Genomic DNA, 12,887 nt, shown 5'->3' with positions numbered 1-12,887 from the left:
CAAACAGACACACGTTTTAATTTTCAATATAAATAATCTGGTATTACGTAGCCATCTTATGTTGTGTGACTTGATCCTTGTGAGTACTTACTGTAGAAGCATCCATAGACCTCCACTCTCATGCCAATCTTTCCGTTTGGATTCCATTCCAAGGGCACAAAGCGAACAAAGCGGGCTCTCACAGCGTGCAGTAGCTTGTGGTGAACTACACTGTTAGCATTCATGTTTCCTATAAATGTCTGAAGACAAAAAGAAACCCAGTGAGTTATGCAGTACCAAGCCATAGAAAAAGAAGTATGCATGCTTATCCACTGAGGCTTTTGGAGAATGTCAACAGTAACAACAAAACAAGACAAAATAAAACAAAGGCCCTAAGTCCCCTGACATTATTCTAATATAGTGATGGCCCAGGCATTACAATTTTTCATAGGCACCAAATACTATACTTTTGGATGTGCTTCTGCCTACCATCAGGCCTAGCTGAATTTTATGAATAAAGGAATCTGGAGGGTATGACACCTGAAGATTTAAAAGTTAATAACATCATGATGTTCCAGTTTCCCACAAGTTTATGCTCATGTGAACTGTAAGATACCTGACAACCTCCTCCTGGAAGGAAAGGTGTTTTACTGAAATAATTGCAAATCTTATTTGAGGCCAGTTATAACACAAAATACATAACATTATCACCACCATTTTAAAAATTAAAAGAAAAATTTTGGGCAGGATGGGAAAACTATAAGGAAATCTATCTTTAAAACTTTCATCACTTAGTACTTAGAAATTATTCCAAAGTTCAGCTCCAAGTCTGTCCTAATCCAAGAACCATCCTGATTTTTGTAGTTCCCAATCTCTGATGGGTCATCAAGTTTTACAAAAATGAATCATCACATTCTAGGTATATGTGTAGTTAATTTTTCTGTTCATTTGTCATTGATGATTGTTTTTAAAAGTCACACATGGTCTGAAAAGATGGCTCAGTGGTTAAAAATGTTTAAACTTAACTTCACCCACTACCCAGGTCTAGTGTGGTCAAGGACCTTGGGAGAGAACATAAAACCACCACTTTACTACATCAGCATAACCTTTAACTGCATTCTAAATATTTCTGCTTATGTGCACAGATAAGTGAAGTCCTCACCCCTCATCAAGGAAACGATTTTTTGAAACAAAGAAACTATCACAGAAAACCACAACTGATGAAAATGTAGAGAACAAGTAACAGTAGAATGCCCAGTGCCAACTGATACATACATCCTCAACAGGACTCCCGCACCTAAGACTCAGGGACCAATATGGCAGAGATAGATGAAAGACTGTAAGAGTCAGAGGAACAGAACTTCTCCTGTGATATTTAGTCTCTTAAGAATATCAAGGGAATTACAACCAGGAAGTCTTACCCATATGGCTGCCTAAATAAAACCCAAACAAGGACAACACCAATATACATGTTAATATTGAAGGAAAAAGTTTAGGAAGAACAGGAAACTAAGCAATGTTGAGAGCAAAAGAAACCTTCAGGTGGTTATCCACTATCAAATGGTCAGTCCTGAAATCAGATAACCAGATAATACAGACAACATTGTTCAGACTGAACAAGATGTGTGTGTGTGTGTGTGTGTGTGTGTGTGTGTGTGTGTGTGTGAGTGTGTGAGTGTGTATGCATATGTGTATAAGTATATACAGTCTATATATGAATATATATAAACAATTTATAGAAAAAGAGGTTGTACATTTGAGAAAGAGAAATTGGGAAGTACAAGCAATGGTATGGAGAAAGAAAAGTGAAGTAGGATATGATAAAATTATATTTTAATTTTAAAAAGTAAATCTTATAAACAATGAATACTTTTTAAACAAGCATGGAGGACATAGTACAGATTCTAGCATCCATATGATGAGCATGGAATGGTTCCATGCATACACATAATCCCATTATTAAAGGGAGAAGATATAGTAGAGTTGCTGAGATTTGCTATCAGCCGAGACAAAATCCAAACATTTATAGTTCAGCAAGAGGGCCTGCTCAAAGGACCAAGGCAGTGAGTGGTTAAGAGATAGAAGAGAACACATGAATATGTCATCTGGGCTCTGTATGTGCTCAGGCAAACTCACCCATGCACATATATCCACATATACTACATACATATACATGCTTCATAAGTAAACACACACACAAACACACAAACACAGTACAAGACCTGTTCCAATCATCTACATGAATTATTATTTTACAATTATTATTTTTCTGTAGATGAGCTCCGATCCTAAGCTTTGAAAACATCAGAATCAAATATCCATAATAAAATTTAAGATCTAAACCATTTTAAAGAACATAATTAAGTGTAAGTTAGTGTGTTTATGTTATACAACTAATCCAATTGAGCTTGCCAAGATTGTTGTCTATATTACAATGATAGTCTGTCAGCTATTACTCAAAGATGTGTGTTTCATCATAATTGTCCTTGTCAGCTTTAGTAATCTATAGATAGTCTTCCTGATCATGCGCAGACACCAAATAGTATATATCTGATTTCACTGTAATGGTCAAAGGAAACAACAAGGAAAATGATTTTGAGATACATAGAGGAAGAATATCTCCCTCCCAACACACCCACAGAGAGAGAGAGAGAGAGAGAGAGAGAGAGAGAGAGAGAGAGAGAGAGAGAGAGAGAGAGAGAGAGAAAGAGAGAGAAAGAGGGACAGAGAAAGATACAGAGACAAACAGACAGAGAGACAACTACTGGGAAAGGGGAGGGAAGGAGGGAGAGAGAGAGAGAGAGAAAGAATCTCAGATAGAAATAAAGAGACAGACAGGGACATGGGCAGGGACAGAGAGACAGTGAAAAATTCCTCAAGGGACATACTTGTGAAAATACAATTGTGTTAAAGTATATTGTATATTCTAAAATAGAGACAGATTCCTTGAAGCCCCATGAAAGGCATTTGAAAATCAACAGTTTATCCCAGCACCTGGGAGGTAGAGGCAGGTTGATTTCCAAGTTCAAGACTAGTCGATTCTACAGTGTGAGTTCCAGGACAGCCAGGGCTATACAGAGAAACCCTGTCTGGAAAAAACAAAACAAAACAAACAAAATTTAAAAAATCAACAGTTTGTAAATGCCATACAAAGTCCTCTCTCTCCAAGAGAGAAAAATAAAGGAAGGAAGTACAAGAAGGTCAGAGCTAATCATAAAGGAATTTTCTCGTTTTTGATAAGATAAATTTAAAATAGGAGGCGGTAATTAACATGCAAAACACAGATTTAAAGCTGAAATGAATACCCGACTCCAGCTTCCAAGTTCTAGACTATTCTTCTGGAATATGTGATAAAATGGGTTTGCATCAGGATTTCAGATAATGGAAATGAAGAAATTATGTGCAAGGAATTGGCCTGCTTTTGATGACTATCAAGAATGTAAAATATTACATTTTATGAAAAAAAAAAAGGAAACTCAAAACAGGGAGCTCTCTGAGTTCAAGATTTTTGTCTGTTTTTGTCTTGTTAGTGATGAATTCCTCTTTCATCATTTTAACTGCAGAGAAATGTACCAATTATGTTGCAGTTTCACAGGTCTTTCACTGATTTAGGCTGACCAGACACTCCTTATTTGATGGCTGTGTAGGTAATTAATTATAGATTTGTGGTTATTGAAAGGAGATGATTGGTTCCCCTTTGTTGTGTAAATAATTTTTCTCAGATTGAAACATTCCATTGTGTAATCCTGCAAGAAACTACTTAAGCATGAAGGTGAACAAATAAAGCTTCAAGACTTCCCTGAAACTGACTAGAGTCACTTGGCTACTCCCTGCTTGAGTAACAAGCTGAGACAATAACAGCTGAGAATCACTCTCAGAAGAGTAGAGCCAAGCTGCAAATGAGACTTAGACCAGAGAACAGAAACCAGCCAAGCTGCCTGAATGAGATTTAGACAAACTAAAGAGTGTGGAAAGCACATTGTCCAACCTATTGCACTGCCTGAAAGCTGTACAGAAGGTTCCAGGTTTCCCAGCTTTTACCCATGAGCTACCATCCACGCTGGGGTAAGTCTTGATGATGCAGCTATCTCAGTCATTTCTGCTCCTGTAAGTAACTCTTCATGCAGATTCTGAAGGGCTGAGTTAGCAGAATAAACTCCATTTTGTATTTAAAACTCCATTCTAAATTAACTTGCCCTTAGAGAAACACGGCCAGTGAAGAGACTTAAAAATAGCTGGAGAGATTCTATCTTGTCCTCCAAACTCTATTTTAAGTTGCTGTTCTTGGATAAAGTTACTGTCTAGGAAGCTGTCTGCTGTCCTTGGGGTGATGTGGCCACCACACCTGGGCTCTGGAAAGAGATCAACATTCCTCTTTACACTCTCATGTAATGCCAAGGCTTAGAAACCCCCACTTGCATTTTTTTCTTTTATAGTCCCCCCTTCACATAGAGCTGGGGGTCACTTTCCTTCCTCTTCCATGAAGAAGGTAGCGTGGCCTAAGCTAGAGCTTGAATTAAAACCATTATGTGCTTACATTGGAGTTGTGGTTCTTGGTGGTCTCTTTGGCATTTTTGCAATCTGGACACAACAGTTTCTGAAAACAATTCAACAAAACTCCCTGGTTCATCATCAACTCCCTGATGGATGTTGGTGGTATCCATACTTTGGTCTGTTGTGGCTTCCATGAAAGGACTCTAGCTATCTAGAACATGGGAAAAACAAGCCTATGGCAGGTTTTGCCCTTCTCTCTCATTCCTTCTGCCCTGGTAAAAACCTTTAAATTACATTCCTATAGTTAGTCCCCAAGGTCTATTCCCTTATTTGGCACTTTCTTGTCTTAGGCTGACTACTAAAGTCCGCATATCAAGTATTGAAATCCATGAATTAAAAGTTCCCTTTGACTTACATGATAAGCATGGCCAATTACAATTCAGCATCTCATTCTAAAATGGGTTACTCCTGTACCTTTCTAAATTGCCATTTTCCCATGGGCCATGTCTATCTTCTCTCTATCAAGAGGCAGTCTTTTGTCCTCTGGGACAAATATCCTTCCTCTTTGTACTCATCCACTTGTCCCTCATCTTCCATCTCTTGTCTGTCTCTTATTTCCTACCTTTTGTCCCTTTCTGGCAAATACATCTCCTTTGTGTTTTGGTTTTGGGGTTCCTAGGTTGATACTCATCATTTTATTCCTTATCTGAAATGAATAGACATGTGTTGCAATTCCCCAGGAAGTATTGGTACATAACAAAGTCCATTGCACTAGTTTTAGCCTTTAAAGTAAGGAAAAATGAAAGAATTTCAAGAAACAATATATCTTATTTGTCTTGACTGACACTGCTATACATTAATATGACTCAATTTGGAAATAGTATAAAAGTGCTAACTGATTTTTTTAGAATCTGGAAATCCTGGAATGATACGTAGAATGGTCCTGGTATGGTGTACAGCATAAGTGAAATGACATTGCTACCAGCCACAAAGAAAAACTGATGACACACTCTTGTTGAGCTACTTGTGCTATGTTGAGTTCATTTATAATGTACAGTGGATTTATCAGGATATGAAATTATGAAGGATGTACAGACAGCTATCAGGGTGTTTTGATTGTGACTATAGATAGGGATTGGTTAATGATAACTATGCTGCAGCATATGAGAACACTAATACACACATGCTCATTCTTTACCCCTAAGAAGCACCCTAACCCCTGACTATTCAGATAGAATAACTATGCCACAATGGCATATGTGCTCACTCCAGTGATTATCTTATTAAAAATCCTCCAGGAAATCTGGTATTTTCTCAGTACTTCCCATCCCTGGCCCAGCATCTAACATTCATGCTTTTGCCTGATTCATGCTTGTGCAGCTTGCTCCTCTACTTTACTTTTATGACCTCAGCTTGCCATCACACTCACTGTCATTAAAAAAAAAAATAAACCCCAAAGAAAGTCTGAATAAAGTGAACTTTGTTGTCAATATGCCTGTATTAGTTACTTTGCTTGCAAATCATACAAAAATGCAAGATTATGGTGGGATATTCAAACCACAACATCAACCAATGGCAAAGTAGATGTATGAATTTGTTTCCCATTGTTTTGAATAATATAATCAACAAACTAGTTATTCATAAAAGCTAGAGGCATTAAATTATCGATCACAGATGGCCTCACCAAAGCTTTCCATTGCTGTTGTGTTTTTGTAGCTCCTCCTGTAGGGAGGATAAGGAATGGTAGAGTGACTGTTGAAAAGCCTGTTTCAAGTTTGTTTCCATATCTACAATGAAGCTGTAACTCCAATATGTGTGAAACTCTGCCATACAGTGTACCCTTGGCAAGACTGAAATACCTATTTAGAAAAATTCATCTTTTCACACTCCGCTAATGAAAGAATGCCTTTGCCATTCTGAGAAAAGAGATAGAAAGCTTTCTTCCACGTAAAGCAGAGAGCTATTTTTTGAAAGTTGACAGCAGAACTTGGCCATCTGTTATTAAATCTAGGGTAAGATATGGCATTTCTATAAGAGCTAGGCCCAATTAAAGGTGAGAACTAATTCATGTGTCTAAGGTAAGACCACAAAGTAGATAGTGAAACTGAGAAAGAAGGCTGGACAAGCGTGTTGACCAGTTCACATGTATATATGCATGGAAATGACTCCATATTGTGATCCTGCTAACTCTATTCCCAAGCCTAACCATATGTAGAACTTATTGCCACTTGACAAGTGAAAAATATTATATATGAATTTGTGTATGTATAAAAATGTTTGCCATATATCTCTATCTAGTATTTATCTTCTATCAATTACTGTGCATCTTCCTGTCAATGCACTGTAAGGTGCATGAGACAAATTCTTGTAGACTCATAACAAATACCTTCTCAGTAGACAATAGAATGATATTCTGCATTTGTCTGATACTACTCATAAAATACCTTATTTGATTATTGTAACCAGAAATGTCATAACCTGGGAACTCATTTACAGAAGTTAAATATTTTGATGGCATTTGGGAAAGAATGTCTTATTCTTTATCCAGGTTGGACTCAGACCTCCAATCCTTCTGCTTTAGCTTCCAATTTTAATATGTGATATATGAAAGAATTGTACACTGCTTTCAATGATAAGTCAAGGGTCAGGAGTTCTATGATATACTCTTGCTGTTGATTCAGGTTTAAGGGCCCTGGAATGTCTTTGCAACTTGGAATTTCTACCATTCCAACAGCTCACCTCATAGCTCTTAATTCTCAGTGTAGAGTGCTACAGAGAAGCACAGAGTTGGCATGGAGGAGTCTGCTGCTCCATGCTAGCAGCCTATCAAGAAGGCAAGGAAAGGGTCACAAGGTGTGGGAGAGTAGTACTTGCTCTTTCTTCCTTGATGGTATCTATGATGGTTATGTTTCACTTGCATATTCTTCCTGCTAGATATGACTTTAGAATGGTTTCTTAGTCTTTTTCAACTATGATTAGCCAAGGTAAGGTTATACCTGGTGCTGGTATTGTGGGGGTCAAATGATGATGAGAAAGTTGTTCTGACTATGTTTTATAGTATTTAATCCCAGAACTTTCCAGGCTGAGGTCCATGCATCAGTGTCTACAGCAGTAGATAAGCCCCAACTTATCAGTCAGGTAAGCAGTTTCCTTCCAAGCTCAATTCCCATGACTGAGAATGTTGGAGCAGATAAAAGACTCAATGGGAAAGTAGTGTTGAAGCAGATAGCACATGTCTTTTTTCTTTTACTATCCTGAGATTTGGATCTCAGCAGAAGCTGTATAGATTTGATGTCAGCCTTTGGTAGAATCACAAAACAAAGCTTATCAAAATCTCTTCTATCCTGCTCTCATTTTTATTTTGGCTGTTACTCATCATTATTGGGCAGGTAGATCTAGGAAATGATCAATGTTCAAGCACTGATTCCCCCCATAAAGAAAACAAAAAACTCTTTTTGCAGTTATAAAAGAGATTCTTGGAATACAGTGGGGTGTTGGGGGAGAAAAGAAAAGAAAAAGAAAGGACACAGAAAACATTTCCATAGTAAAGGAAGTAATTTCTGATGCCAGGTTTGCTGATAAATTAAGACCAAACCCGTGGCTGTTTATTGCAGTCCTTGAAGTCTGGCTCTAAGTGAGTGAAAACCAAATTAAAAACCTGGAAACCTGACCTGTCCTGAATGTAGCAAGTGCCTGGAGTTTACAAGATGTTGGAACACATTATTATAGGTAGAGAATAAGATTAAGTACATTTGGGATAAAGAAAAATTTTTATTAAGGTGTATATTTGAACTCAAAAGAATTGCAATCTTTGGAATAGGTAGCAAGTGGGAACTTTGGGTGGTTGTACTTATCTGGATGTACTATTTGGTCCATGAGAAGTAGATCTGAGTGGATTTTCTGTAGTTTATAAGTATAAAAGACTTAGCAATGTGAACAGTCTTTAAGATTAGCCCTTTTTGGAGCAAAAGGAACAAGTATAAAAAGTTGGAAAAGTTGGATCATATAGTGGAATATTTTATTAGAGTTAGGCAAATTTATAGGAACTCAGGTAATATAACAGTGGCACAGCAAGAAGAGGAAATATGAAGTATTTAGTTAATGAAAACAGAGTTTAAGTAAGGATATAAGAGATTACATCTGTGAAAGTTTTTTCTAGCTGTTAATGTAGTCAGAAGTCTGGGGAATAAACAAAAATTTAGCAGTTATATTATTTAATAAAAAATGACAGAGTCCACTAGTCAACAGTTCTCTGTGGGCTCCATGGTTCCATGGCAACTTGGGCAGTCAGTCTGGCTTTCAGGCCCAGATGACGCAGGGTCTTTTCTCTGTGGAATGGATACATGTAACATGAGAAATGTCTTACTTGTTTTAGACAATATAAGTCATACTCAGGGTATCCAGTTTTTTCCACTACATTCTTCAGTGGTTCTCATATCACAATTTGGCAGCATCCTGTAGCTGTATCCATATCTTCTGAGACCTCGTGGGAGAAACTGTAGAGGCTTGTGGGAATTCTGTATGTCATAAACTTAATAGGAAACAAACTTCTGACAAGGTTGAACACAATATAGATTTATTATAACTGAATTGAATTTAATGACAGTAGTAAAAATCATATTGAGACAGGATAGAAATGAAAACCTTAGATAGCTTTAGCAAAGAGGCATATGGCTAGAACCAGAATAAGAGAACTGGAAGCAGTGGCATGAAATTGTAACAACACATGAGTTTGTCCAGGCAGATTTAAGCCTATGATATAAACTGAGGCCATGAGAACAGGCCAAGGGACTGTGTGAGCATGGAGAAGTAAGCGTCTGGGCACTTTTCATTTACCAGACTGCTGGCAGTATGTGTGAAGAACATTTAAAATATATATCTGAATAATATAATTGAATAATTTAGCATCCTTGGGTGAATTGGGATTGTGGGGGTGGGCGTGGATGTCACTGAGCCTTTCGTGCTGGTGTCCTGAGAAAAGAGCTCGGCAGCAGTCAGTAATGCCAAATGAGAAATTCAGGTCATCACGTGAATATTGAGAGGTCACAGTGGCAGGAAATTTCCTGGAAATTGCCAGAAAGTACAGCTATAACTTGATCTTGATGGAAAAACACATGGAAAATTACCTAACTCTATTTTAGTAACCTGAGGACAAAACACTCCAGCTAAATTATTCTAGGTCTTGTTAAACTGCTTGTGAAACCTTTGCAACAACTTTGTCACCTCTTACATGGAGCTACAGAGAGAGATACTAGCATAAGTTATTTTTGCCTTTAAAAGTCTCTTGTTTTAAATGTTTTGAGCTGTACTTACATTCCAAATTTCTTCACTGACTCTAAGCAAGCTAAAATAAAGATCTGCACTTGGCTGTATCTGAGTGGCCTGAGTGTTTATATCTGGTGCAATCCCATCATGAAACAGGAATACACATCTGCACATGCAGAGAGAGAGGGGAGGGGGAGAGAGGAAAGGGGAGAGGGAGAGACAGACTAAGACAGAGACACAGAGAGATAGAGACAGGGAGACAGAGACAGAGGAAGGAGGAGGAAAGGTATCTTTCTAACTGCTGAAAGTAATGTTAGCCTTTGAAGTGTATGGGAAGCTAATATCACAGATCTATTTCTTTGAAACTACACACACACAAGAAGATAGATGTGTGAATGTGTAACCATTTTACCAATGAGTCTACAAATATTCTACTTTACTTTTAAATTACCTGTCTTTTGTTAGGAAAATTCTGGGTAATGTTACTGGATACTTGATGTCATAATGGAGTAGGAAGCCACTGAACTTTGAAGAGGAAATTACTAAAAATTACCTATGATTGTTTTTTTTTCTTTTTCAGGTTCCATTTTTCCTCTCAGAATCTTTTTTTTTTTTTTTTGATCTCTATTATCTCATTTATTGAGTAGAGTTAAAGATTCTTGGTGGAATAAACTATGGAACCATGAAAAGAGTTTCACAGCTGCAGTCTAGCACTGGAGGGTCCAAAGCAGGACAAGGTAAAGTTCCAGAGCAGGCTAGGATAGATGCTAAGTTTGAGTCAGCAAAATAGGAAACCTATACCTCAAAAAGTGGAGGAAGAGGAAGAGAGGAAGAAGAAGAGAAGGAGAATGATAAGAAGGGGAAGGTAGAAATGATGAATATGTAAAATACTATTTTTTATTTCCTGGAATCAAAATATGATTTAGGGAAAGTTGATCATGGGATGCTTGTGGGTCCCTAAAATTAATACATTGAAACTGTAACATGGTATGAGGTAAGCTGGCATTGGGAAATATATTAGTTTCTGGAGGTTTACTCCTTGTATGAGAATTAATTATGTGACTTTGTTGAAGCAATGGACCATAAGAAATTAGGGCATTTATTGTGAGAAGAGGAAAAGGTTTATGCCGGCCTGTGAAGGCTTCACACAATCTTAACAAATTTTCAGACCCCTTACAGGAAGTACTATGTGGAACTAGCCACTGGCAGGACCAGACCCTAAACATGGCTTCAAAACAATGCTTACCACTTTCCTTGTACTTCAGTCTAAGTAGAAGACTCCCTGGATTTGAGAAATTGAAAGTAAAAACACTTAATAATCTACACTGTCATATATATATATAATTGTCAATTTGTTATGGCTGGAAGCTCCCATCTCTGATGCCACCAAAACGATATTTGTGTTGTTCAAGATCAAAAGGGGAGATACCTTCCTTTCTAATTTCTTTTGCTTTCTTCCCTTCTCTTTCTCTTCCCTGCCCCCACTACCCCCACCATACAATGTCTTAGGAGAGGAGAGAAGAACTAATTATAGATTCGAAAGTAAGTCCTCAGCAGATGATGGATTTATAAATTTATCTTGTTCTTCCTGACTCTAAACACAGGAGAAATAAATTTCTGCTTTTTTTAGTTTATAGAGTCTACACTGATTAAGACAACAGATTTTTAGAATGAACAGTGTGCACTGAATTACTTTGAAATCTCAATACAAAGAGCCCCACTGTATAAACTCAACAGTAAAGAATGCTTTTTGCCTCTTTTTGTCAATGAAGTATCACATGTTATTTTCTACACATGAAGCTTTCTTATGTAGCTCAGATGAGAAAAAAGCTCTGTGTTTAATCCCTAGTACCAAAATTCCATCATGGTGACACACTTTTATAACACCAGCACTCAAGAGATGGACACATGAGCATCAGAAAGTCACCATCATCTTCCTCTAAATTAATGAATTGGAGGTCCATCTGGGCTACATGAGAGCCTATTCCAGTACCCAAAAATGCCTAAGGGGATTCAACTTTGCAAGTGCAAAAATTTCAAAGACATTTGTTTTAGAATCAAAAGACTTTATACTGCCTAGTGTTCAGTGCTGTTCAGCAGCAGAAGCTGTATTCTCTACCACTAGTGGAGAGTCCACATAACCTGAAGTAAAATGCTCAAGACTGCCATTTCACTTACACATAAATGTCACATGTGTATTTCTGCTGCTGTTGGCATACTGTCTGAGGTTCTAAATTGACCCATACATAGTCAGTGAATTTACTCCGCCAAGAAAGGAAAAGAATTATTTTCATTTCCATGTTTTTTGGCACATCAACAGGAAGCTATTTATTTAGAATAACATAAAAGTAATAATAATCTTACATTGGATTTGAAATAGTAACTGAATATTAACAGTTTTATGGTAGAGTGGAAAACTGTTGCTTACTGTATCCTGAATTTCATTTGGTACTTATAAACAAAATTATAGTTGGGAATTTTTAAACACGACTAAAGCAACAGTAAAACAAGATAAGAAATATACCCTAGAACTGAGAATTGATCAGTCTTTTGCATTTGCTTGCAACAATGCTTCCTCCACAGGCATTAATTATGCTCTCTACTGCTCTTCTCTGCAAACATCACAGGGATCAGGAGGCAGCAGATATAATCTAGAGGATTAACACTGGGTAAACTTGTTCACACAAAACTGTGTCAAGTATGAGAAACACTGAGGTTCTGCTCAAACTTAACATCTTTTCCAAGCTTAAACAAACAATTCTGAGTGATAGCTTGACCAATGACCACTTAATGTAGCATACTCTTTCTCTGACTTTTCTTTCTTTTTTTTTTTTTTTTGTATGTGTGTGTGCATGTGTGCATTCATGCATTCACATGTGTGTATGCATAGTGTCTGTAGAGACCAGAATACAATGCTGGATATTTTCTTTACTCATCTTCCACTTTATTTTTTAAGTCGTTTTATTTTTATTTTTTAATAGATATTTTCTTTATTTACATTTCAAATGCTATCCTGAAAGTCCCTTATACCTCCCCGAGACCTGCCCCCCTACCCACCCACTCCCACTTCTTGGCCCTGGTGTTCCCCTGTACTGGGGCATATAAAGTTTGCAAGACCAAGGGGCCTATCTTCCATTTGATGGCTGACT

General features: G+C 37.4%; 1 protein-coding gene across 2 annotated transcripts in view; it reads right to left on the bottom strand.

Annotated features, from left to right (window-relative positions):
- The window catches only part of Cntnap5b (contactin associated protein-like 5B), a 718,354-nt gene that overhangs the window by 439,719 nt on the left and 265,748 nt on the right, over positions 1-12,887 (bottom strand). For both annotated transcript variants that reach the window (XM_006529594.4, NM_172851.3), the window contains exon 4: positions 92-239. In XM_006529594.4, coding sequence (XP_006529657.1) covers positions 92-239 — 148 coding nt within the window. The remainder of the gene's footprint in view (positions 1-91; positions 240-12,887) is intronic.

This window comes from Mus musculus, chromosome 1, assembly GCF_000001635.26.
Source record: "Mus musculus strain C57BL/6J chromosome 1, GRCm38.p6 C57BL/6J".
NCBI classification, from domain to species: domain Eukaryota; kingdom Metazoa; phylum Chordata; class Mammalia; order Rodentia; family Muridae; genus Mus; species Mus musculus.
This window is presented reverse-complemented; position numbering and strand designations above follow the sequence as displayed.